Below are 27,979 nucleotides of genomic sequence, written 5' to 3'. Positions count from 1 at the left end.
GTGTTCGTCCATCCCTTACTGAATTGCATTTCAAGCATTCAACGTGTTACTTAAAGCAAATGACACTAACTTTTTTATTTTGTTTCCATATGCGTGGTTTACAACGCGGTGTAAATGTTAAAATAACACATGTTTTGACCTATGTACAGTATAATGTACAAAATTGATCAAGTATATCTGAATTGATTACTTACAACAGATCTCGTCAACAGTTTCAAAACAATTGCAGACAAGTGGCCCTAAAAATCAAACAAGCTAATAACATTTCCAAGGGCAGGTGTGATGTATAAAGAAGAATAGTGATATTTCTCAATACATATTAAGTACTGTATGAAACAGTGCACAACAGCTTAGGCAACAAAAAACAAACGCTTTCTGTACCACAATAAACCCGAGCTGAAAACTTTGGCCAAATCAATAACAAGGAACAACAAATCAAAAAGAAAAGTGGGTATTAATATCTTATAGAGCCAGATTGTTCTTCAATAAACCATCAACTCGTTTTTCATCTGATCCTCCTCTCTTACTCCAACATACTGTGTGCAGTAACACTTTTTTTTTATAAAAGCCTTGGATACGGACTATAAAACACATTTGTATGCATTAAAATACATGACTTAATGTCTCTGTTAGATTACATAGTTTGGCTGCGTTTACATAGGCAGCACATTTCTGATCTTTTGTCCAATTATTGTTAAACGAGCTGATCTGATTGGTCAAAAGACCTATTAGTGGAAAAAGATCAGACTTGGGCTGCCTGTGTAAATGTAGCTTTTGAGACATCAACACGATTGGCATAAACATTTCTGAATGGATATGCAGTGTTTAAGACAGTATTATGCGTTGTTTATGAATATGTTATGCATTTCTTATGCAAGGGCTTTACATCAATGTGCTACCTTGAGCATTGAGGTAGTAACAAAACAGGGACAATTAGATACGTGCAATATATCCGGCCCCTCAGTTAATGTACAAAGATACACACACACACAAGCACACATACAGGCACACACACTTCATGATCACACTGCCTAATAAGGACACTCCATTTGCGCTATGTATTTTGTAAAACTTCAGCATCTTCAGTCATTTCCCTTATGCAAGAGCGGCCTACAAAAGAGCAGAGATTTTACAGTACATAATCTCCCAACAATAAAAAAAAAACTGTTAATAAACACCCAAACTGTGGCCCAATGCTCACCTTTAACCCACAGGTGATGCCAGTGTACCCTTTGCGGCAGTGGCAGAAGTTGGGCAGGACACACCTTGCCCCGTTGAGGCATCTCTGCTTACAGATGGCTGTCCGTCAGGCAGAAGGAGGAAATAGTATAGAACTCAATATAAGTACAGGATAAAAGTATATAGCTATGTATTGAAACTTGGCAACAATATATCATATTGAATGAGAGAAGGACTGACCGGACTGACACTGTAGTCCTTCCCATCCTGTGGAACAGTGGCAGGTGTTGGGTCCCACACACTCACCACCATTCTTACACTTCTGCAGGCACACAGCTAAATACACACACACACACACACACACACACACACACACACACACACACAGAGAGTTGCTTAGCATTGTAAAGGTATCTTTACATGGTGACAAGTTCAGGTTAACAGTGGTTGTACATTATGTTGTCACTCACGAATGTTACACCTCTTCCCCCTCCACCCAGAGGCACAGGAACAGGAGTTGGGCCCCACACACTTCCCCTTGTTCATGCACATGGGGTCGCACACACCTGAAAGACACAATGCAACATGCATTTTTGGCTCAACTAACATAACTGCATGTACATACTAGCTTGGTATAGGGCCTATAACCATTTAATACTACATGGATAGACAGTGATGTGGGGTGTTTGGTCGTGTTGGGTGGCAGTGGCTCTTACTCTTCTGACACCGCTTCCCTGTGTAGCCCCCGGGGCAGGAGCACACGTTGTTCCTCATACACTGACCTCCATTCTTACATGGAGGGCTGCAGACAGCTGGAGGGCAAGGCACACAGTGACACAGCTACAGTTATACCTCACTAAACCACAGTACCACCATGCAATAGACTTCTGTGCAAAATGACGGATCAATCACTAATAGGGGAACAGTAGAATGTGTCATAATCAATTGAGGTTATTGATTGTCAGTGTGACACCTATTCTTACCAATCTGGCATTGGGAGCCATAGAAGCCACCGGGACAGGCGCAGATGTTGGGTTTGATACAAGTCCCACCATTCAAACACACTGGATTGCAGACAGCTGGAGGTGAAGACAATGGAATATTTAGCCCATAGCTAAACACACTGTTGTCAAAAAGAGATATATTCGTCATGGGCTTCTAAGTAGAAACATGTGGTGTTGATTGGAGTTACCTGAGTTACATGTTGGTCCGTACCAGCCAGACTTGCACTTACACACATCGGGAGAAATACACTCCCCTCCGTTTTCACAGTGCCTGTTGCACACCACTGAACAGAGACACGCATAGACACAGTTACACACGACAACTCCTAACCCCTATACACACATTCCATTTTTTTAGGAAGCAGACTGGTTTAGATAATTGTAGGGAAACATGATATATGCCAGAAAGGGTCAAATGGATTGAATTATCTCTCACTGATTTCACATCTTGGTCCCACGTAACCGTAAGGACAGGTGCAGAGATTCCTGACCAGACAGGTTCCTCCATGCTGGCAAGATGGCTCACAGTTAGCTACAAACACAGCAACCAAGGGGTGTACAGAGCATCCAGTAAGAAAAGGACAATATATACAATATTTAACATGGAGAACATATAGCCTGTACCCAGATCTTACCAACTCATATCATTGTCAAGCCACACAATGAATTACAATGAGTTGGCAAGTTAGCACAAACAGATTTGGGGCCAGGATATAGAGTACATAGTTCGAGTTCAAATATGTGTGGGATGATATGTTTACCTTCCTCACATGTTGGTCCGCTGTAGCCCATGGGACAGACACACACATCTGGGCTGACACACTTCCCCTGGTTCTTGCAGTCCGGTCGGCAGACAGCTGAGAAGGTAGAAGGTTAATAGAATTGACAACTTCTATGTGTAACTGAAAACAACTTATTCTAATTTACAGACATTTTTGCAGAAGTTACTTTGTAACTCATAAAAAGCCATAAGAATATAAACTCATCTGTCTCGTCCAACCCTGACTGTTGTTCCCACCTATGTGGCAGTTATATCCGGTATAGCCTTCTTTACAAGTGCATGTATTGGGTAGAGAGCACTCCATATTCCTTCCACATGGATACCGGCACACAGCTGGAAAACACCACAAACAGTTTAATGGGAACCTACAGTATACAGTGGCTTGCGAAAGTATTCACCCCCCTTGGCATTTTCCTATTTTGTTGCCTTACAACCTGGAGTTAAAATAGATTTTTTGGGGGGGGTTGTATCATTTGATTTACACAACATGCCTACCCCTTTGAAGATGTAAAATATATTTTATTGTGAAACAAACAAGAAATAAGACAAGAAAACTGAAAACTTGAGCGTCCATAACTATTCACCCCCCCCAAAGTCAATACTTTGTAGAGACACCTTTGGCAGCAAATACAGCTGCAAGTCTCTTGGGGTATGTCTCTATAAGCTTGGCACATCTAGCCACTGGGATTTTTGCCCATTCTTCAAGGCAAAACTGCTCCAGCTCCTTCAAGTTGGATTTGTTCCGCTGGTGTACAGAAATCTTTAAGTCATCCCACAGATTCTCAATTGGATTGAGGTCTGGGCTTTGACTAGGCCATTCCAAGACACTTAAATGTTTCCCCTTAAACCACTTGAGTGTTGCTTTAGCAGCATGCTTAGGGTCATTGTCCTGCTGGAAGGTGAACTGAAACAGGTTTCCCTCAAGAATTTTCCTGTATTTAGCGCCATCCATCATTCCTTCAATTCTGACCAGTTTCCTAGTCCCTGCCGATGAAAAACATACCCACAGCATGATGCTACCACCACCATGCTTCACTGTGGGAATGGTGTTCTCGGGGTAATGAGAGGTGTTGGGTTTGCACCAGACATAGTGTTTTCCTTGATGGCCAAAAAGCTAAATGTTAGTCTCATCTGAACAGAATACCTTTTTCCATATGTTTGGGGAGTCTACCACATGCCTTTTGGTGAACACCAAATGTGTTTGCTTATGTTTTTTTCTGGCCACACTTCCATAAAGCCCAGCACTGTGGAGTGTACGGCAGATACGCCAATCTCCGCTGTGGAGGTTTGCAGCTGCTTCGGGGTTATCTTTGGTCTCTTAGTTACCTCACTGATTAATGCCCTCCTTGCCTGGTCTGTGAGTTTTGGTGGGCGGCCCTCTCTTGGCAGGTTTGTTGTGGTGCCATATTCTTTACATTTTTGAATAATGGATTTAATGGTGTTCCGTGGAATGTTCAAAGTTTCTGATTTTTTTTTTATAACTCAACCCTGATCTGTACTTCTCCTCAACTTTGTCCCTGACCTGTTTGGAGAGCTCCTTGGTCTTGGTGCCGCTTGCTTAGTGGTGCCCCTTACTTAGTGGTGTTGCAGACTCTGGGGCCTTTCAGAACAGGTATACACAGTTGAAGTCGGACGTTTACATACACTTAGGTTGGAGTCATTAAAACTCGTTTTTCAACCACTCCACACATTTCTTAAAAACTTTAGTTTTGGCAAGTCGGTTAGGACATCTACTTTGTGCATGACACAAGTCATTTTTCCAACAATTGTTTACAGACTGATTATTTCACATAATTCACTGTATCACACTTCCAGTGGGTCAGAAGTTTACATACACTAAGTTGACTGTGCCTTTAAACAGCTTGGAAAATTCCTGAAAATTATGCCATGGCTTTAGAAGCTTCTGATAGGCTAATTGACATCATTTGAGTCAATTGGAGGTGTACCTGTGGATGTATTTCAAGGCCTACCTTTAAACTCAGTGCCTCTTTGCTTGACATCATGGGAAAATCAAAAGAAGTCAGCCAAGACCTCAGAAAAAAAATTGTAGACCTCCACAAGTCTGGTTCATCCTTGGGAGCAATTTCCAAACGCCTGAAGGTACCATGTTCATCTGTACAAACAATAGTACACAAGTATAAACACCATGGGACCATGCAGCTGTCATACCGCTCAGGATGGAGGTGCGTTCTTCTGTCTCCTAGAGACAAACGTACTTTGGTGCGAAAAGTGCAAATCAATCCCAGAACAACAGCAAAGGACCTTGTGAAGATGCTGGAAGAAACAGGTACAAAAGTATATATATCCACAGTAAAACGAGTCCTATATCGACATAACCTGAAAGGCCGCTCAGCAAGGAAGAAGCCACTGTTCCAAAACCGCCATAAAAAAGCCAGACTATGGTTTGCAACTGCACATGGGGACAAAGATCCTACTTTTTGGAGAAATGTCCTCTGGTCTGATGAAACAAAATAGAACTGTTTGGCCATAATGACCATTGTAATGTTTGTCGGAAAAGGGTGGAGGCTTGCAAGCTGAAGAACACCATCCCAACCATGAAGCACGGGGGTGGCAGCATCATGTTGTGGGGGTGCTTTGGTGCAGGAGGGACTGGTGCACTTCACAAAATAGATGGCATCATGAGGTAGGAAAATTATGTGGATATATTGAAGCAACATCAGTCAGGAAGTTAAAGCTTGGTCACAAATGGGTCTTCCAAATGGACAATGACCCCAAGCAAACTTCCAATGTTGTGGCAAAATGGCTTAAGAAAAACAAAGTCAAGGTATTGGAGTGGTCATCACAAAGCCCTGACCTCAATCCCATAGACAATTTGTGGGGAGAACTTAAAAAGCATGTGCGAGCATGGAGGCCTACAAACCTGACTCATTTACACCAGCTCTGTCAGGAGGAATGGGCCAAAATTCACCCAACTTATTGTGGGAAGCTTGTGGAAGGCTACCCAAAATGTTTGACCCAAGTTAAACAATTTAGAGGCAATGCAACAAATTACTAATTGACTGCATGTATACTTCTGACCCACTTGGAATATGACAAAATAAATAAAAGCTGAAATAAATCATTCTCTCTACTATTATTCTGACATTTCACATTCTTAAAATACAGTGGTGATCCTAACTGACCTAAGACAGTTTTTTAAAACTTGGATTAAATGTCAGGAATAGTGAAAAACTGACTTTAAATGGGTTTGGCTAAGGTGTATGTAAACTTCCGACATCAACTGTATATACTGAGATCATGTGACACTTAGATTACACGGCAGCGTAGCCTAGTGGTTAGAGCGTTGGACTAGTAACCGGAAGGTTGCGAGTTCAAACCCCCGAGCTGACAAGGTACAAATCTGTCGTTCTGCCCCTGAACAGGCAGTTAACCCACTGTTCCCAGGCCGTCATTGAAAATAAGAATGTGTTCTTAACTGACTTGCCTGGTTAAATAAAGGTAAAATAAAAAATAAAAACACATGGACTTTATTTAACTAATTATGTGACTTCTGAAGGTAATTGGTTGCACCAGATTAAATTTAGGGGCTTCATAGCAAAGGGGGTGAATACATATGCATGCACCACTTTTCCGTTTTTTATTTTGTATAATTTTTTGAAACATGTTATTTTCTTCATTTCACTTCACCAATTTTGACTATTTTGTGTATGTCCACTACATGAAATCCAAATAAAAATAAATTTAAATTACAGGTTGTAATGCAACAAAATAAGAAAACGCCAAGGAGGATGAATACTTTTGCCAGGCACTGTACTTCCATGTAAGGATTTGAATGTTAAAAATATATGAAAAAAGAACAAAGACCATATGAATGAAAAACAGACAACAAGAGTGCTAACCGCTAACCTTTGCAGGTGACCCCATCTCCAGTGTAACCATACGGGCAGCGGCCACACTTGAAGGAGCCTGAGACAGTGGGCTCGCAGGGCACACCGGAGAAGCAGGGAGAGTCTGCACAGGTCACTATGGGAGACAATGACCCCCACCTCACCCTGTGGCTGAGGTCAGGAGTCAGTTCCACCTTGCTGCTCTGACCTTGGTTGTGATTGGTGGGGGTGGAGACTCTGGTGATAGTTTGGTCCTGGGGGCTAATAGATGTCTTTCTGTCCACGGAGAAGACTCTCTTGCTACCCAATGAGGGCCCCTCAGTTTTTCTCCTGTTCTGGGAGAAGGAGGTGGAGGAAGAAGAGGAGGAGGTGGTGCCAGTGATTTCCCTACTGGAGTCTTCCGTCACTTGAGGACGTCCATCTTCTCTGTTGGTGGTAACTGGCCTCTGTCCTGTAAAACACTGGAAGTTAGAAATTAAATGGGATTTGTATAAGAGCTATTATAACTCAATCACCTATATCAACTAACCCTGAAGACCTAGCTAAATAATACTGGCATAACAGTTAGCTTTACTAGGAGCCAGCTATGATCCAGCTATAAAACTATGAAAAAAAGCCCATATAAGACCAGATATTTAATAACCTTATAATAAACACCCAAACACACGAACCCTGTGAATCATCAGCTAAGTGATCAGGTGACCCTTCTCACCTGTTGTGGTGCTTCTACTACAGGTGTGTCCGTTGCCATGGAGCCCAGGTGGACAGGGTCCACAGACGTACCCTACGGACACGTGTGTGCTCTCAAAGCACTGCACCCCTGGGTAGCATGGTTGTCTGGAGCAGGGGGCCTGGTTTGATGGTTTAACCGTGCCAGAACCCTGGTGACCTCCTGTGGGTACAGCGGGTATAGGCACGGTCACTCTATGAATAGGCTCAAAGTCATCATCCTTACCACTGGACGGCTCCGATTTAACTACAGAAGAAGAGGAGGTAGAATATAATTATTCACAGTCAATAGAAATATATTGATAAAATAATGAGGGGTGGGGGTGAGAGGATAGGGGTAGAGAAAGAGAGATACAGAGGGAGGGATAGAAACAGAGACAGGGAGAGGGGGAGAGTGGGACCCACTGCAACTCTTCCCGTCCCCAGTGTAACCCTCTGGACAGAAGCCACAGGTGAATGAGCCTAGTGTGTTTTTGCAGCCCACCCCAGGGAAGCATGGCTCTGCGGCACATTCATCCACATCCTCTCTACAGGTATGACCTGGAACACAAAAACAACATGAATGAAAACTCAGCCTTCCACACACACAGATTGTAATCTACTAACAAAACATCAAAATCTAAATTCACTGAACCAGATAAGGAAATCTGGCAATGCTTGTATCCAAACACTAAAAGAGTGGCCATAAGGAGTATGGTTCATAGAATGTCAAAGCACAGCTTCCTAAATGAATGATTCAAAGTAAGTTCTCAGAGTCATAAAAGCATCCGAGACCCACAAATGAGCTGCAGTATTAGCATGGAAAGCATGTACAATGTACAGTGTGTGTTGTAATTCTATTTCTGTCATGTACAGTACCGGTCATTCCGAGGGGACAGATGCAGGAGAAAGAGTTGGGTCCGTCTATACACTTGACCAGACGACAGGGGTTGGGTTTACAGTCGTCTATGTCCTCCTCACACCTGTCCCCTGTGAAGCCAGCAGGACAGACACATAGGTACTCCCCGCTGCCAGAGGGGAGGTTGATGTTTGTAACACAGGAAGCTCCGTTCAGACAGCCACAGGGCCGCAGAGAGATCTGGACGTACACAAAGGAGCGAGAAGTGTTAGTAAAGCTTGAGTTTAATTCACAAATACTTTGAAATGGACATATAAGCATGAGAAAGAATGATTGACAATCCGTGAGTAATTAGTGCATTTTAGTTTTGAATGTCTTGCTAACAGACATACCAAAGCAACAGATGCAGAAAGAGTGCAGCGGCAGGCTGGACAATAAGGATTGTACATCTAGAGCTCCCTCTCGCGGTAGACAGAAAAGCTGACAATCAAGAGAAATCTCTAGGAATCCCCATTCACAGAGTTAACAGAATCAAGTCAAGGAATTCGCATCCCAAGTTTCTTATTTTGGGGAACATCCTTATTCAACAGTGTTCTCGTCTTTTGAAACCTACCTGTACAGAGGCAAGCGTCTCAGCACTACAATCGTCTTTGATAGTGAACTGAATCGTCTGCGTGGAGGAGGCGGCAGCAGTGTCAGTAGCCTTCCAGATGAGCAGGCCAGTGGGGGAGAGGGTGGTGTCACTGGGGCCTGACTCCAGAGTGAACAGAACGACAGAGCCTTCTGGATCCTGAGCCTGCAGCTGGTACACAAAGTTCTCTCCCTGGAACGTCTGCAGACGCCCCTGCGCTGACTGAAACACTGGTGGCTCATTCTCTTCCAGGAGCAGAATAGTCATATTTAGTAATAACGTTAATAATTTCATCCTTAAAGTCCATGCCCATTATCTGAGGTACAAAATATACAATCATTTTCCCTTTATTTCAACTTGTTTATGGATATGTTTATCTATCTTTGTAAATGGTTCTATTCCTAATTTGAACCAGTTGTATTAATTTCTATAATTTACTCTGATTGATCTGGAGTGATTTGGCCTCATTTTGTATAAACACTCAAATCAAAACACAGCACAAAAAACACATTGAGTCAACCACAATTACAGTACCCAGAGGCCTGATGTTACTATAATGAGTCTGACCCCAATAACACCTGGTTGTCTATAGCCTGACCAACACTGAGCTGTAGACATATTGCAGAGACCATGCATCCATATGTGTTCTCTGTGACTGTGTGCTGTCGTCAGTAGTGGGTGGCAGCAAATACCTTTCAGTTTGCGTGGTATGAATGTGTATAGAGATGCTGTTGTATAATGTAAACAGCAGTTGTAGAGTAAAAGTACGTTATAGGTAAGAGGACATTGTACTTACTCTCAGTGATGGACCATGTGTATTTGGAGGAGTCTGGTCGGCATATCAGGCATGGGCTGCTGGGATTGAGGTCTCCTTCTCCATAACACACACTGTCAATGTTGCATGTTTTCTCCTGGGGATTGATACACAGTAACAAAATTGGCATTTATCCCTTTCCCTTTTAGAAAACATAAAAACATCGGTTCTTGCCATTGAAATAGGAACCAGGAACACTTTTCGGGCCAACAAGAGAACAAGGGCTGGCAATGTCTTACTGCATATACAAGCAAGTGAACCTTGACAATCACACTGTACATGTGGACTGGGCTAAAACACCTAATTGTTTCCTGTGTTAAGAGATGCCAGAGAGGTAATCAATCAGAGAATTGGCCACTTTTCATTTGGGTGATAAATGTTCTGTTTGAGTTCTTCAGAAGAAACTGGTTGGCACGCATTACAAGGAGGAGTGGTGCTCATATAGCACATGGGGATGTGTGAAACGTACTCGTCAGCATGAAGCGTCTCCACTTGCGCCACATAGCTAGCTTTTTGTGTGGCGCCGACTGGTAAGACGCTTCGGGTGGAGGAGTACGTTTCACACATCTCCATGTGCTACACTCACAGTTCGTTTTAAGAGGGTACGGGCCCATGTGCTGGTTTTTCCTGGTGGGAAAGGGGCCTGAAATTTGAGCTAGCCTGAACATCTGTTGAATGTCCCACAACATAATGTACAGTATCTGTTGAATGTTAGTGCCTAAAAAAGAACACAAACTACGAAAAGCGGATTCATACATCGTCAGGCATGAAAAAGAGGGAGAAAAGTTACCTTGTTACAAGTATTGAATCATTTAAAGTCAGATTCTAATCATTAAACAACACATTCTGATCATGCTACCAGAAACGTTGATACCATTAAAACCCTGAGAAAAAAAAACAAGAGAAACCCACCCTGGAGGTACAGAAAACATCAGCGTTGAGCGTGCAGATCTGACAGGCTCCATCGAACAGGGTCAGGATCTTGGCGTTGCTGTAGCCGTAGCCGTCGTTGGACACCTGCCAAGACAACGTTAATGACTTATTATCAGTGACTACTGGTAATACACATTTACAGAAGCTACTACTATAAGTAAGGGTATCATCTTGAAAACATCAGGTGGCACCATCTTGAAAACATCTGGTAGGTGTGCAAACAAACCATATTACAACACTAGGCCAGAACCCTGCCCTGCTGCAAACCGTACTATTGTTTAGGGCTCTCTTACCCAGCTGTATTTTATGAGGGATTTGCCCATTGGTGGTTTGGGACCTTTTGGGTAACAGATTAAGACTGGCTCCTGGTTAGAAACGGTAAAAACTTTACTGCGATGTGCTGCATAGTGTTGTTCCACTGACTTTGATCTGCCAGCGTGCGAGGGGTCTGTTGGTGGCCGTAACCATGTCCAGGCCTGCAGTGGCTTGTCTGTACTCCAGGGGGAGCTGACACTCCAGACCTGACACATCCAGGAAGGTAGCCAGGGTAAACTGAGGTTCGTCCAGGGTCCACTCACCATCTACAAACTGGACGCACGCAGACAGATACAGGTGGGGACACTCGGCTCAGAAGTACTGTGCTACAGAAATTAATATCACAAATATGGAGGTGTGTGTGTACAGTGGGGCAAAAAAGTATTTAGTCAGCCACCAATTGTGCAAGTTCTCCCACTTAAAAAGATGAGAGAGCCTGTAATTTTCATCATAGGTACACTTCATCTACGACAGACAAAATGAGAAAAAAAATCCAGAAAATCACATTGTAGGATTTTTTATTTATTTATTTGCAAATTATGGTCGAAAATAAGTATTTGGTCAATAACAAAAGTTTCTCAATACTTTGTTATATACTCTTTGTTGGCAATGACAGAGGTCAAAACGTTTTCTGTAAGTCTTCACAAGGTTTTCACACACTGTTGCTGGTATTTTGGCCCATTCCTCCATGCAGATCTCCTCTAGAGCAGTGATGTTTTGGGTCTGTTGCTGGGCAACACGGACTTTCAACACCCTCCAAAGATTTTCTATGGGGTCGAGATCTGGAGACTGGATAGGCCACTCCAGGACCTTGAAATGCTTCTTACGAAGCCACTCCTTCGTTGCCCGGGTGGTGTGTTTGGGATCATTGTCATGCTGAAAGACCCAGCCACGTTTCATCTTCAATGCCCTTGCTGATGGAAGGAAGTTTTCACTCAAAATCTCACGATACATGGCGCCCAGTCGTCCTGGTCCCTTTGCAGATAAACAGCCCCAAAGCATGACGTTTCCACCCCCATGCTTCACAGTAGGTATGGTGTTCTTTGGATGCAACTCAGCATTCTTTGTCCTCCAAACACGACGAGTTGAGTTTTTACCAAAAAGTTCTATTTTGGTTTCATCTGACCATATGACATTCTCCCAATCTTCTTCTGGGTCCTCCAAATGCTCTCTAGCAAACTTCAGACGGGCCTGGACATGTACTGGCTTAAGCAGGGGGACACGTCTGGCACTGCAGAATTTGAGTCCCTGGCGGCGTAGTGTGTTATCAGTGGTCTTGTATGTCTTCCATTTCCTAATAATTGCTCCCACAGTTGATTTCTTCAAACCAAGCTGCTTACCTATTGCAGATTCAGTCTTCCCAGCCTGGTGAAGGTCTACAATTTTGTTTCTGGTGTCCTTTGACAGCTCTTTGGTCTTGGCCATAGTGGAGTTTGGAGTGTGACTGTTTGAGGTTGTGGACAGGTGTCTTTTATACTATAACAAGTTCAAACAGGTGCCATTAATACAGGTAACGAGTGGAGGACAGAGGAGCCTCTTAAAGAAGAAGTTACAGGTCTGTGAGAGCCAGAAATCTTGCTTGTTTGTAGGTGACCAAATACTTATTTTCCACCATAATTTGCAAATAAATTCATTAAAAATCCTACAATGTGATTTTCTTGATTAGTTGAAGTGTACCTATGATGAAAATTACAGGCCTCTCTCGTCTTTTTAAGTGGGAGAACTTGCACAATTGGTGGCTGACTAAATACTTTTTTGCCCCACTGTATATGTGTGTGTTTCTGTGTGTGATGTAGTATGGTACCTTTTCCTTCAAAAATTCACACTTGAGTTCATAGGAGTCTTTGAAGCCTTGTCCAAAGACCTGTACAGTGGAGCAGTCACTCTGTCTGACATCACACAGTCCCTCGTTCTCCAGCTCTGTGATCTCTGGAGTCTGGTCTTCACCATCCCAAATGACACCAGAAACAGACAGAAATAAGAAGCCAAAAAAATGTCAGCAGGTTTTAAAAAAATAATTTCACTAGGATTAGTAAATCACTGTGATATGTCTTTGATGAACTATGAGCCAAACCCTGGTCTAGTGTTGACAATATGTATGATTGACTTAGAGTATAGATGTGTATTACAGATCTAACCCTCCCCCCTCTTCTTACCAGAGATAATGCTGCAGTCATAGGAGCCGAACCCGGGGAAGCACACACACCCCAACTTGGAGCACTGCCCATTCCCATTACATAGATTAGGACACTTGAGGAAGGACAGCATGTCCTGGTGCTCTTCCTCTCTCCCCCTCTCCTCCACTAGCCTCCTCTCACACTCGTTCTCAAGCAGAGGCAGAGTGGCGCCCACCCAGGCTTGGTCGTCCTTTAGCTGGAGGTCGCTGACACACATAGCCACCGCCTGGCTCACTATGGCCCGGCCTAAGAGCCGGCCGCAGCCCAGGGCCATGCTGGAGTTAGCCACCGCCCGCTGGCACTGCACCCTGGCCTGGAGCTGTGTTAGCCCAGACAGGGTGGGCCAGGTGGGGGGAGGGGAAGACTCGGGCCGGGCCGTCAGCTCGTGGTCCTCTGGGAAGAAGTAGGTGAAGCCCTCCAGGTCGGACTGGCTCAGGCTCTGGTAGGGCGTGTCGGGGAGGAACTGGTAGGACTGGCGCCTTCCACGGCTCCTCTGGTTGTTGGCTCCATTGCTGGAGCCTGTTAGGGTAGAGCCTCTCTCTACAGGCTGGGCGGCGGTGTCCTCGGCCCGGCCGTGCTCTTTGGAGTTTCCTGAGGGCTGGTCATGGTGGCCTTTGAACAGCTCTACTGAGTTGATGTATTCGGCAGTGACATCCAGAGTGGGGATGATACTGTGGAGTCTCACGTTGCCATGGTGAGAACAGGAGGAGTCGGAGCCAGGGATTGGCTGAGACCTGGTTCGTGGGGACGTGGGGTGGGACTCCTCTTCACAGTTACAGTACCTGCGAGGGTTTGGGGCGGTCTGATAGGACGGAACGGTGTCAAACAAGCTGCCACCAGGAGGGAGTCTGCCAGAAGAGAAATACATCCTTATCAGTTAGGATCTCGACGGAAACACATTCAACAAATAATGACGTAACACAACCACAGCTGAAAGAGCTCATGTAAAATGTTCAAAATGATTCATATCCATCGTTTAAAAGAAGTCTCAGGTCCAGACATGGTTGGGACAAAAGCCCACTCCCGCTTTGCAGATCAAAAGAAACTGTATGGGCATAGGAATTACAATGAAAGCTGCAGTGCAATCACTGATAGGCTGGTTAGAACCATCACCACATATCTTCTTCAGATCTGCAAACTCCATAGCGTTAGGGGCTAGAGGTTGATTTGAGACTTGGCATCAGACTAACTTCCATTCAGAGATGAAGGCTGCTACATCTTCGTTGTCCAGCGCTGCGCCACCTGCTGTGTGGAGGTCATTGTGGGTCTGTCCGTCATACGTCCCACACAGGCCCTGGGTTTGGCTCCAGTCTGAGCTGGGGGCCCTCAGGGTCAGACTCATGCCCCAGTCAGACACATCGGCACGCACAAATGCCCCAGACGAGAAGGTCATCTACAGCGCAGACAGAAAGGGGATTAGATCTTGTATTCTGTTGTATTTCATTTGATTTTGCTCTATTCTATTACAACTAAACATTGTTCTGCTTTCCAGTGCTTCGCTATATCACCACATCTGTATCATATCATAATTAGCATAAACAATTGAAAACCGACTTTGCACTGTAAGTTTACATTGCCTTTCTCAACACCCTATTGGCTAATGACTACTACCTGTGGGCGTGGGCTTCAACTCTGTGACCTTTTCTTTTTCCTGCCACCACCAACTCATCGGAAGACAACTTGAATTCAATTCATTTTTTTACGTTAGACTTGATGTATTTATTCACTCACTGTGACTTTGCGTCCTTGGTAAGACTCAGTGATGCGGATGCCACTCTTGCCCACGTCCCTGTTCTTCACCGACAGGTGCGGCCTGGTGTCCCCCAGCTCTCCATTGCACATGTCGAAGGCTATGACGTCACCGCCGTGTCTCGCCACGAAACCGCACGTGCACGAGGCGCCGTGGACAACGCTCCCGCACTCCCACTGGCGCACATGAACCTCGAACGGCTGCCTTGTGCTCTTGTACAACACAAACGTCCCGATCTGATAGTTGTCATACTGCCTGAAAGGAAATGCATGAAATACATTACACTACAGTATCAGTTACGGTAATGTGTATCCTTGTGATTGTTGTCATATTTGCAGGCTAACATTGCCTTGACTGAATCTATCATTTATGCTGACTATAAAGGAGTGACTGAAGTACCTGCCATCAAACGTGATGATGTGAGGATCAGTGAAAGAGTAGCAGTATGCAGAGGGAACATCCGTCACTGTGATCTGAAAATACAGAGAAAATATCACATATCAGATATAATTTATTTCATTTTCACATTCAACTATCTAGATGAGAAAATAAAGTGTATACAGAGCATGCTTATATGAGTGTGTTGGCAACTTACAGTTTGTGTATGGGCACTGTGGCAGTGAGCAAATGTACACTATACAGCATCATAGCATATTCTGCATTGAGTGAGTTAAGTGTAACAACCTAGACTGGTCCCAGATCTGTTAACAACCTAGACTGGTCCCAGATCTGTTAACATAGGCTGGTTCCGGTGTCACGCCTACTCCTGCTCCCTCCCTCCGGTGCTCGACTTCGTCGGTCTACTAACCTCCGGTCCTAGCTTCATTATTACGCACACCTGTTCCCCATCAATACACACACCTGGTTGTCATTCCCTCCTTGATTACTCCCCCTTTATTTAGCCCTCAGTTGTCTTCAGACACTAGGTGTTATTGTTTTCTCCAATGTTCAGCCTCATGTTTGTTCATCTGTATCGGTTCTTTATTAAACTCACCTTCTGCACCTGTTTCCTGAATCCCGGCGTATATGTTACATCCAGATCTGTTAACAACATAGACTGGTCCTAGATCTGTTTATGTGTCTTGCAAAGTTTTATGGCAAACAGTGTGACAATGACCATAGGAGTTGGCAAGACCGCACAAACAGATCTGGGACCAGGCTAATAACAACCGTCACTCTCCTCCCAACCCATCACAAGGGTATTTTTTCCAGTTCCAGTACCTGCACACTCTGTGGTGTGTAGCCGCTCCAGAGGAAGTTGGATATGACGATGGGTTTGACAAAGATCTGTGTTGTCCTGTCCCCGTCCCTGAGGAAGTCTGTGACCGCACTGAGGTGAACCAGGGCCTGGCTACACACCCCGTTACGACACCCCAGGCTCTGGGAGAGATCCACCCGGCACGACGTCAACACCACGTCTGGACCCAGCAGATCGTCTCCTACGGAGGAATAGATAATTTAATGGTTATTGTCATTGGCTTTGTTTTTGTCTATTTCGTAGGGATACCAACATGTCAATATGCGTTGTCACGCTATGGAAATCAAACGTATTGCCAAAATCTGTTATTAAGAATACTACATTTTGAAGAAAAATAACTTTACTGTGGTGATACTGTGAGTATGCAGGATTACTTACGAAGCCTTTACCTTGATTGGTTGTACTCAGGTGTAAGGAGAGAGTACACTGCTCTGTGGTGGAGGAGGAGGAGGCACCGTCAGGGCAGGGGACAGGGATGGTACTCTCCACAGTCAACTCATAGTCCTTCCCATCCTCAGACACAGTAGTCACCTCGGGTCTCAACTGCACAGACAAATCACAAGAGAAATTCTGATTAACCAGTGACTATTTAAAACAAAAAGGAGATGCACAAACCCAGACCCAGAGAGACAGACAGACAGACAGGCATGCACGCACACACAACTTACACACTTCACACACACTCAAACACCAAATCCTTGAAATAGTGTTCTATCTCTTTGACTTACCCTGATCCCGGCGAAGAACTCTTCGCTCTCCGCTGGGGCTCCCTGGATGTCCGGCGAGTCCACGAAAAAACTGGAGCAACTGCAGTAAATCTGACAGAGAGGGAAGGACAGCCACAGCCGTCCAGGAGGAAGAGAGAGGCTACAGTTCAGGATGTAGAAAAGTTGAAGCCAGGTAATATACATGATACCACAGGAAAACAAAACAACATGTCTGACAAGAGTTTCATAAAAGGATGACACGACAATATACTGTATAACTTTGATGGCCGGTGGCAGTCTAGGTTTTCAACACGGCCAGCTCGATTGCTCTATATCCTCACTTGTAAAAGAAATTCACTTCAGTTTTGAGAGAGAGCTCGGAAGCTAGCATTATTCTGGCCGTTTGACTGTTTTACAAGCGAAGTAGAAGCTACCCGTAACCACAAGTCTCGGATCAAATGACACCACCCCCGATCTTAACCTTAACCATTAGAGAGGAAAAATATCTGAACCTGCGTCAGTGGTTAGGGGTAACTTCTACCCACCTTGTCCCCCAGTCGGAGGTTGATCCCGTCCAGCTCGATGAAGGCAACGGTTTGGACAGTAATCTCTTGTTTCAGTTCTTCTTTGATGCCTTGGGGGGAGAGGCGAGACCAGGCAACCACATAGCCTAGGGAGCTGTTCACGCTATGGCCCTCGAAGCTGCACTTCAGGTAGACGATGCTCCCAGAGAGCTCTGCTACTATCACAGGTACCGCTGGGGAAGGAGGATGTTTGGCTGGAAGGGATAACGGAGTTGTGTTCAGTAGGGTACACCGAAGCAAAATGTTTAGCAACATATTTTATTGGACAAAATTAGACAAAATGTCTTATTGGACAAAATGGGTAGTTTCACCCAGTTTTCTTCCTACTGAACATGTAACTGGTATTTACATGGACATAGCAGGTAATAGTGTATACAGTATTTGGGTGATATGAGATGGTTGTGTTATAATAGAAGCTTGGCTGAATGTTTTTGTCCTGTGACCCATTAAGTAATCAAAATCTATATTTCAGGCAAAGATCCGGTCATCAGCCACTGCTTTCCAGTGGGTCCCAACATTTTGGTCTATTTCTGTAGCTCTAATCAGGGAAAGGGTCCAACCATAACAAACCAAAAGAGTAGGTACCTAAACGGCGGGTACCTTCTCCTATTTATAGTATCCCTTCCAACTTGATAGCATCTCTTGTGTGAATAAAAGTTCATTAAACCATCCACCTATGTCCCCAGCCCCCCTCCTCCTTCGCCCTAAAACCGGGAGGGAAAATTCACGACCTCGCCGAGAGATATCGTCATGGAGACGGGGCGAGGGAGGCAGGACACACATGCTTAGCTCATTAAGAGGACCTGTGAGGGGCCTGTTGCTGCATTCCACACCGCATGGCAATTCTGACGTGGATTGTTGTGGTGTCTGACTTTAACAAGGGCCTCATATAGAGCCAGGCAACACACAGTCAGGAGGCAGAGAGCTCACTCACCTTTACACGCTCCATCAACCTCCACCTCGTCAGGACCACACACCACAGCCGCAGAGTCTGACATCTCTACATGGTGAATGAGAGCAGGACAATGAACAGACAATTAATAGTGGTGGTCTTAACAGTTAACACTACAGAGGTCTGAGTCACAAGCACATAAATAACAGTTTAATGAGTTACATGTGGTTAGTGTTAATTCTTTAGCGTTTTTACAGTTGTATCATGTCACCTTTACGCTATTACCACTATAAGAATTCCCTCTTAATAATAATAATAGTAAAATGAGTTATATCCTATTCTAGGAGCATGTACAGCATTTAGCTAACACTTTTAAAGAAACCTAAAGTCTCAGTCCCTCCTGTCTCAGCCTCCAGTATTTATGCTGCAGTAGTTTATGTGTCGGGGGGCTAGGGTCAGTTTGTTATATCTGGAGTACTTCTCCTGTCCTATCCGGTGTCCTGTGTGAATTTAAGTATGCTCTCTCTAATTCTCTCTTTCTCTCTCTCGGAGGACCTGAGCCCTAGGACCATGCCTCAGGACTACCGGGCATGATGACTCCTTGCTGTCCCCAGTCCACCTGGCCGTGCTGCTGCTCCAGTTTCAACTGTTCTGCCTGTGATTATTATTATTTGACCATGCTGGTCATTTATGAACATTTGAACATCTTGCCCATGTTCTGTTATAATCTCCACCCGGCACAGCCAGAAGAGGACTGGCCATCCCACATAGCCTGGTTCCTCTCTAGGTTTCTTCCTTTCTAGGGAGTTTTTCCTAGCCACCGTGCTTCTACACCTACATTGCTTGCTGTTTGGGTTTTTTAGGCTGGGTTTCTGTACAGCACTTTGAGATATCAGCTGATGTACGAAGGGCTATATAAATAAATTTGATTTGATTAAAGTAATGTCATGTTTACATTGACACATACAGTAAGAGATCACAGCATAGAGCATTGGCAATACGCTATGAAAGTGATGCAGCACTACATCGGACTGTACTTCCGAGGTCAGCCCTAATCTTTTGAGTGGGCTTGACGATTATATCATCAAATTAATGAAAACACGTTCATTTATGAAATTATATTTGTGTTTGTGGATGAATTGCCTTTTATGACATTGTGGCGCTGAAGACCATGGCACTACGCTTTTGCCCATTGAAGAAGAAAAAAACTATGCCACCTCACTTTCATAGCATTTGGAGCTCCTCATTGCCTCCACCTAAACAGACTATCATAAACAACTGCTGTACCCTGTGCGCAGTAGCCCATGCAACCCTGGGTGGGCTGGAGCAGGTAGACGTAGAAGTCTCCACAGTTGCGCACGGTGACAGGGATGCGGAACAGGCAGCAGTCCTTACTGCTGCTGAGGAAGAACTGCCAGGTGGCACAGGCCGTCAGATGCGTCACCTCCAGGGGCCGGGGAAGGCTCTCGCCCTCCCCCAGAGACAGCCAGACTGGGGCCTGGGTCCCACAGTGGTTCACCTGGTGGACACAGATAAAGACAATGGAGAACAGAATGAGATTACTTTAGCCTGGTTCCAGATCTGTTTGCGCTGTCTTGCAAACTTCTAGTCACTCAATGTGATAAAAAGTAAGACAGCACAAATATGTCTGGGACCAGGCTAGTTTATACTGGGTGGTAATAATACAACCACATGGGTAATGATTGGTAGGGCGACACTTTGCAGGCAACAACTGCAATATGACACATGACAATGCCCTGGGAAGAAGAGGAAGCTGACACCTCTGATGGATCCTTCAGTCTGCAGCACAGTGGGCAGCCTAGGGAAAATGAGGAACATCTTTCTCTCTCTCCCTCTCTCGCTGTCTAACCATGTCTCTTTCTCTCTCTAACTCTCTCTCCTGTCTCTCGTGTCTCTCTCATCTCTCTCCTGTCTCTCCTGTGTCTCTAATATCTCTCTCCTGTCTCTCGCTCTCTTTGGTCCTGTGCTTAATGCTGATACCATCCCAGGGTCCTCAGAACAAAGAGCCTATGTTCACTTCAAAGGGCAAGACTAGCACTCATGTTACCATTGCAATGATTTGGCTACTCACTGAAAAGTACTCAAGTGCAAGAAAAGCTGCTTAAGAAAATATTTACTAAATAAACTAAAGTAAAAAGTAACACAATAAAATAACAACAATGAGGCTATATACAGGGGGTATCGTTACCGAGTTAATGTGCAGGGTTACAGGTTAGTTAAGGTCATTTTTACATGTAGGTAGAGTTATTAAAGTAACTAAGCATGAACAATAAACAATGAGTAGCAGCAGTGTAACAACAAGTGGGAGGGGGGGGGGCATTTGATTAATTGTTCAGTAGTCTTATGGCTTGGGGGTAAAAGTTGTTAAGGAGCCTTTTGTACCTAGATTTGACACTACGGTACCGCTTGCCGTGCGGTAGCAGAGAGAACAGTCTATGACTTGGGTGAATTGTCTTTGACAATTTTTGGGCCTTCCTCTGACACCGCCTAGTTTATAGGTCCTGGATGTCAGGAAGCTTGACCCCAGTGATGTACTGGGCGGTAGTCACTGCCCTCAGTAGCGCCTTACAGTCGGATGCCGAGCAGTTGCCATACAAGGCGGTGATGCAACCGGTCAGGATGCTCTCGATGGTGCAGCTGTATAACTTTTTTAGGATCTGGGACCCATGCCAAATCTTTTCGGTCTCCTGAGGGGGAAAAGTTGTTATCATGCCCTCTTCATGACTGTCTTGGTGTGTTTGGACCATGATAGTTTGTTGGTGATGTGGACACCAAGGAACTTGAAACTCTCAACCTGCTCCACTACAGCCCCGTCGATGTGAATGGGGGCGTGTTCGGCCCTCCTTTTCCTGTAGTCGACGATCAACTCCTTTGTCTTGCTCAAGGTTGTTGTCCTGGCACCACACTGCCAGACCTCTGACCTCCTCCCTATAGGCTATCTCATCGTTGACAGTGATCTACCACTGTTGTAAATTTAATGATTGTGTTGGAGTTGTGCTTGGTCACGCAGTCGTGGGTGAACAGGGAGTACAGGAGGGAACTAAGCACGCACCCCTGAGGGGCCCCAGTGTTGAGGATCAGCGTGGCAGATGTGTTGTTGCCTACTGTTAGCACATGGGGTGGCCCGTCAGGTAGTCCAGGATCCAATTGCAGAAGGAGGTGTTTAGTCCCAGGGTCCTTAGCTTAGTGATGGGCATTGTGGGCACTATGGTGTTGAATGCTGAACTGTAGTCAATGAATCGCATTCTCACATAGCTGTTCCTTTTGTCCAGGTGGAAAAGGGCAGTGTAGAGTGCGATTAAGATTGCGGTATCTGTGGGTCTGTTGGGCCCGTATGCGAATTGGAGTGGGTCTAGGGTTTCCAGGATGATGCACTTCATGGCAACAGACATGAGAGCTACGGGGTGGTAGTCATTGAGGCAGGTTACCTTCACTTTATTGGGCACAGGGACTATGTGGTCTGCTTGAAACATGTAGGTATTACAGTCTCGGTCAGGGAAAGGTTGAAAATATCAGTGAAGACACTTGCCAGTTGGTCCGCGCATGCTCTGAGTACATGTCCTGGTAATCTGTCTGTCCCTGCGGCCTTGTGAATGTTGACCTGTTTAAAGGTCTTGCTCACATCGGCTATGGAGAGCGTGATCACACAGTAGTCCAGAACAGCTGGTGCTCTCGTGCATGCTTCAGTGTTGCTTGCCTCGAAGTGAGCATAAAAGGCATTTAGCTCGTCTGGTAGGCTCGCGTCACTGGGCAGGTCGGGTTTCCCTTTGTAGTCTGCAAGCCCTGCCACATCCGACGAGGGCATATTGGGATTAGTGTCCCGCTCCTTGAAAGCGGCAGCTCTAGCCTTTAGCTCAGTGTGGATGTTGCCTGTAATCCATGGCTTCTGTTTGGGATATGTGCAGTTGTAGTCGAAAGTTTACATACCCCTTAGCCAAATTCACTTAAACTCAGTATTTCACAATTCCTGACATTTAATCTTAGTAAAAATTCCCTGTCTTAGGTCAGTTAGGATCACCAATTTATTTTAAGAATGTGAAATGTCAGAATAATAGTAGAGAGAATTATTTATTTCAGCTTTCATTTCTTTCATCACATTCCTAGTGGGTCAGATGTTTACATACACTTGGTAGCATTACCTTTAAATTGTCAACTTATAGCCTTCCACAATAAGTTGGGTGAATTTTGGTCCATTCCTCCTGACAGAGTTGGTGTAACTGAGTCAGGTTTGTAGGCCTCCTTGCTCGCACACGCCTTTTCAGTTCTGCCCACAAATTTTCTATGGGATTGGGGTCAGGGCTGTGTGATGGCCACTCCAATACCTTGATACTTGCCTCCAATACCTTGTTGCCGTTAACCATTTTGCCACATCTTTGGAAGTATGTTTGGGGTCATTGTCCATATGGAAGACCCATTTGTGACCAAGCTTTAACTTCCTGACTGATGTCTTGAGATGTTGCTTCAATATATCCACATACTTTTCCTCCCTCATGATGCCATTTATTTTGTGAAGTTCACCAGTCCCTCCTGCAGCAAAGCACCCCCACAACATGATGCTGCCACCTCCGTGCTTCATGGTTGGGATGGTCATAATGGCCAAAAAGTTAGATATTTGTTTCATCAGAACAGAGGACATTTCTCCAAAAAGTACGATCTTTGTCCCCATGTGCAGTTGCAAACCGTAGTCTGTTTTTTTATGGCGGTTTTGGAGCAGTGGCTTCTTTCTTGCTGAGCGGCCTTTCAGGTTATGTCGATATAGGACTCGTTTTACTGTTGATATAGATGCTTTTGTACCTGTTGCCTCCAGCATCTTCACATTGTCCTTTGCTGTTGTTCTGGGATTGATTTGCACTTTTCACACCAAAGTACGTTTATCTCTAGGAGGCAGAATGCAACTCCTTCCTGAGTGGTATGACAGCTGCATGGTCCCATGATGTTTATACATGCATACTATTATTTGTACAGATGAATGTGGTACCTTCAGGCATTTGGAAATTGCTCCCAAGGATGAACCAGACTTGTGGAGGTCTACATTTTTTCTTGGCTGATTTCTTTAGATTTTTCCATGACGTCAAGCAAATAGGCACTGATATGTAAACTTCAGAATTCAACTGTACAGTATGTACGGTCACTGTGGGGATGAAGTCGTCAATGCACTTATTGATGAAGCAGGTGACTGAGGTGGTATACTCAATGCCATTGGATGAATCCCATTACATATTCTAGTCTGTGCTAGCAAAACAGTCCTGCAGGGTAGCATCCGCGTCATCTGACCACTTTAGTTTTTACTTGTAAGCAGGAATCAGGAGATAGAATTATGCTCAGATTTGCCAAATGGAGGGCGAGGAAGAGCTTTGTATGCCTCTCTGTGTGTGGAGTAAAGGTGGTCTAGAGTATTTTTCCCTCTGGATGCACATGTGACATGCTGGTAGAAATGAGGTCATCATGAAGTGCTTTGAGAGACTAGTCAAGGACAATATCACCTCCACCCTACCTGACACCCTAGACCCACTCCAATTTGCTTACCGCCCAAATAGGTCCACAGACGATGCAATCTCAACCACACTGCACACTGCCCTAACCCATCTGGACAAGAGGAATACCTATGTGAGAATGCTGTTCATCGACTACAGCTCGGCATTCAACACCATAGTACCCTCCAAGCTCGTCATCAAGCTCGAGACCCTGGGTCTCGACCCCGCCCTGTGCAACTGGGTACTGGACTTCCTGACGGGCCGCCCCCAGGTGGAGAGGGTAGGCAACAACATCTCCACCCCGCTGATCCTCAACACTGGGGCCCCACAAGGGTGCGTTCTGAGCCCTCTCCTGTACTCCCTGTTCACCCACGACTGCGTGGCCACGCACGCCTCCAACTCAATCATCAAGTTTGCGGACGACACAACAGTGGTAGGCTTGATTACCAACAACGACGAGACGGCCTACAGGGAGGAGGTGAGGGCCCTCGGAGTGTGGTGTCAGGAAAATAACCTCACACTCAACGTCAACAAAACTAAGGAGATGATTGTGGACTTCAGGAAACAGCAGAGGGAACACCCCCCTATCCACATCGAGGGAACAGTAGTGGAGAGGGTAGCAAGTTTTAAGTTCCTCGGCATACACATCACAGACAAACTGAATTGGTCCACTCACACAGACAGCATCGTGAAGAAGGCGCAGCAGCGCCTCTTCAACCTCAGGAGGCTGAAGAAATTCGGCTTGTCACCAAAAGCACTCACAAACTTCTACAGATGCACAATCGAGAGCATCCTGGCGGGCTGTATCACCGCCTGGTACGGCAACTGCTCCGCCCACAACCGTAAGGCTCTCCAGAGGGTAGTGAGGTCTGCACAACGCATCACCGGGGGCAAACTACCTGCCCTCCAGGACACCTACACCACCCGATGTTACAGGAAGGCCATAAAGATCATCAAGGACATCAACCACCCAAGCCACTGCCTGTTCACCCCGCTATCATCCAGAAGGCGAGGTCAGTACAGGTGCATCAAAGCTGGGACCGAGAGACTGAAAAACAGCTTCTATTTCAAGGCCACCACTAACATTGAGTGGCTGCTGCCAACACACTGACACTGACACTGACTCAACTCCAGCCACTTTAATAATGGGAATTGATGGGAAATTATGTAAATATATCACTAGCCACTTTAAACAATGCTACCTTATATAATGTTACTTACCCTACATTATTCATCTCATATGCATACGTATATACTGTACTCTATATCATCGACTGCATCCTTATGTAATACATGTATCACTAGCCACTTTAACTATGCCACTTTGTTTACATACTCATATGTATATACTGTACTCGATACCATCTACTGTATCTTGCCTATGCTGCTCTGTACCATCACTCATTCATATATCCTTATGTACATATTCTTTATCCCCTTACACTGTGTATAAGACAGTAGTTTTGGAATTGTTAGTTAGATTACTTGTTGGTTATTACTGCATTGTCGGAACTAGAAGCACAAGCATTTCGCTACACTCGCATTAACATCTGCTAACCATGTGGATGTGACAAATAAAATTTGATTTGATTTGATTTGAAATGGATTTAAGTTTGCCTGCATTAAAGTCCCTGGCCACTAGGAGCGCCGCTTCTGGATGAATATTTTCTTGTTTGCTGATGGCCTTACTGGTCTTAGTGCCAGCATCGGTTTGTGGTGGTAAATAGGCGGCTACGAAAAATGTATATTATTTGTGTCGTCGTTTAAACACAACTAGGTTTTAATGTCACGTTGGTAAGATAGTCTCGAACGGAGATCATCCAGTATATTTTCCAGTGATTGCACGTTGGCCAATAGAACGGATGGTAGAGACGGGTTACCCACTCGCCGATGAATTCTCTTAAGGCACCCCGATCTCCGCCCCCTGTAATCGCTGTTCTGATTTCCAGAAGCTCTTTTCAGTCATAAGAGATGGTAGCTGCAATATTATGTACAAAATAATTTACAAATAATGCAAAGAATCACACAAAATAGCACAGTTGGTTAGGATCCTGTAAAACGGCAGCCATCCCCTCCGGCGCCATTATAAGATCTTATATCATGGGGACAATATTTTTCTGTACTGTTCTGACTGAGGTATGGCATTTGCTATGAAAGACCACCTAAACCAGGGGTGTACAACAAAAAAATTCTCTGGGGGCCACATTCGGTCTTCAACAGAGGTCCGGAGGGCGGCACTGATATTTAAAAAAATATTTCCTAAAAATAGTCCTCTATCCATTGTTTTGGAAATTTTATTATATATGGGTGTTAGCATTGGGTAGGGGCATTGGGTGACCTCCATACATTGTAACATGCTTTGAGACCTAGAGATAAAAAGTACTATAAAATAAAATGTATCATCGGCATTTACCTCCACACATTGTGTGGGCATGCTGGCGGGCTTGTCAAAGATCTGGAACTGGTACCAGCCTGGTATGAGGGAATGGTCACAGATGAAGTCCTGGAGGGCTGACTGCTGCAGGCTGCGGGAGCTGAAACTGGTGCTGCGGTATGGGTTCTGGAGCAGAGAGTGACCCCCCGGAGCACATTCTGGGGGAAGCACTGAGGATAGACACAAGCAGCCAAACATGTAGCACAAACATGAGTCAATAAGGTGCTGCTGTGTTTTCACTCAAAGCACACGCACGCATATGCACACAATTTGATTTGAAGTTACCGATCCCAAGTTACTGGGATCGGTAACAAACAAAATCAACTGAATTAGCAATGAAACACTGTCAATACTATGTTGCAACCATGTAATAACTAGGCCTAGCCTGATCATAATAATTGTAAAATAGGAGTTATGGAATTATGAGACAAATTAATGTTGAAAATATGTTGATCTTGTTTGTACTTTTGTGCATAAAAAACATTTATTTGGAGAAATGAAACTCTTAACAAAACAAAAAACTTTTGGAGTTGGAACGTCTAGGAGTTGTGACTAGAGGGAGTACAGCTACGACCGGAAGTTACTTTTCGCAGCAGGTTAGGAGAGCATTTTAGCTAACCCTAAACTTTTTCTAACCTTAACCTAAGCCTCCTAACCTGCCACATTAATTATCCTAACCTGCTGAGTAAATTATCCTAACCTGCTACGATCGGTCGTAGCTGTACTCCCTCTAGTCAGAATCAAGTAAAAAATGGTGACATCATAGAGAGACACTGACATTCTAGGTGCATCAATCAAACAATTACTTGACTAAACAACAAAGTACTTTCAAAAAATATTGTGTTATACTAGTTAAAATAACTGTTTATAACTATGGAGGATCATAACCCTTTCCAGAGTAATGCATTCACACCTGACTCAACACAAGGTAAGCATTTTATGTTCAATTACAATTCAAACCTCTCAAAACTGTCTGTTAGCTTTTCAGCTTTCTAACTATCTATGCTTTATGCTTTATTCTAAAGTTAACATGAAATTATCATTTTGACAGAAATTAATTAAGGCATAATGACTTTACAAATGCATGTATTCATAACATACTGTACAAAATATTTTGTGAATCAAAAAATTATAATTTGGTTTCCTTTCAGGAAACAGTTTACTGGCAGGACAGATAACTCTGGTCATAGATCACAGCACAAACCCTCCGGTTGTAACAGCCCATTTCCAGCAGCCGCCTAATCATCCCAATCTCCTTCATCACCATCTTCATCATCACCATCAACCCCTTCTTTCTCATCATCAAACCCATCAACATGCGATCTATGGCACATTGTTGTCTACCAAAGATCAGCCCCCTCAGCCACCACCAGTGCCACAAATCTGGGCAGTATGCCCCCCACCAGGGTACATCTGTGTGGCTGCACCAGCACCAGCAGCTGCAACCAACATTACCATGGCACCTATTGACACAACAATGAACACTGGCAATCCAGTCCCATTGGAGGAGGCTGCAGGAAGCCCTGTGATGGAAGCTGCTAAAAATAAAGAGGAGGATGCAGAGCAGGGAAGAGGGGAGACGACAAAGAAAATGGCCATCATTGGAGAGG

At 44.7% G+C, this 27,979-nt stretch overlaps 1 protein-coding gene across 1 annotated transcript; it reads right to left on the bottom strand.

The window, feature by feature from the left end:
- Window positions 1-50: 50 nt before the first annotated feature.
- LOC109901741 (von Willebrand factor D and EGF domain-containing protein-like) lies at window positions 51-27,703 on the bottom strand. The gene is made up of 31 exons (XM_031838086.1): window positions 27,634-27,703; window positions 26,349-26,539; window positions 19,728-19,959; window positions 18,483-18,548; window positions 17,510-17,742; window positions 16,986-17,075; window positions 16,647-16,800; window positions 16,221-16,438; window positions 15,399-15,472; window positions 14,981-15,254; window positions 14,440-14,642; window positions 13,229-14,097; window positions 12,877-13,013; window positions 11,181-11,345; window positions 10,737-10,841; window positions 9,807-9,921; window positions 8,993-9,255; window positions 8,400-8,619; window positions 7,882-8,081; window positions 7,525-7,783; window positions 6,832-7,263; window positions 3,202-3,297; window positions 2,945-3,040; window positions 2,620-2,715; window positions 2,372-2,467; window positions 2,163-2,258; window positions 1,896-1,991; window positions 1,650-1,745; window positions 1,420-1,515; window positions 1,202-1,299; window positions 51-1,110 (listed from the first exon to the last, which is right to left on the bottom strand). Exons 1-31 carry the CDS (start codon window positions 27,701-27,703, stop codon window positions 1,096-1,098), a joined length of 5,451 nt encoding a protein of 1,816 aa, XP_031693946.1. The 3' UTR covers window positions 51-1,095.
- Between the last annotated feature and the right edge of the window lie 276 nt (window positions 27,704-27,979).

This window comes from Oncorhynchus kisutch, linkage group LG13 (genome assembly GCF_002021735.2).
Source record: "Oncorhynchus kisutch isolate 150728-3 linkage group LG13, Okis_V2, whole genome shotgun sequence".
In the NCBI taxonomy this organism is placed as follows: Eukaryota; Metazoa; Chordata; class Actinopteri; order Salmoniformes; family Salmonidae; genus Oncorhynchus; species Oncorhynchus kisutch.
Note: the sequence above shows the minus strand (reverse complement) of the source record. Positions and strands in the feature narration are given on the sequence as shown.

Excerpts from the sequence above, each read along its gene's own strand:
- LOC109901741 (XM_031838086.1), bottom strand. The coding sequence starts at position 27,703 with ATGTGCCATAGATCGCATGTTGATGGGTTTGATGATGAGAAAGAAGGG. Across the intron at positions 7,784-7,881 it reads CCTCTGTATCTCTCTTTCTC|TCGGAGCCGTCCAGTGGTAA; the intron begins TACCCCTATCCT and ends TCTGTAGTTAAA. Across the intron at positions 1,746-1,895 it reads AGGGAAGCGGTGTCAGAAGA|GTGTGTGCGACCCCATGTGC; the intron begins GTAAGAGCCACT and ends TGTGTCTTTCAG.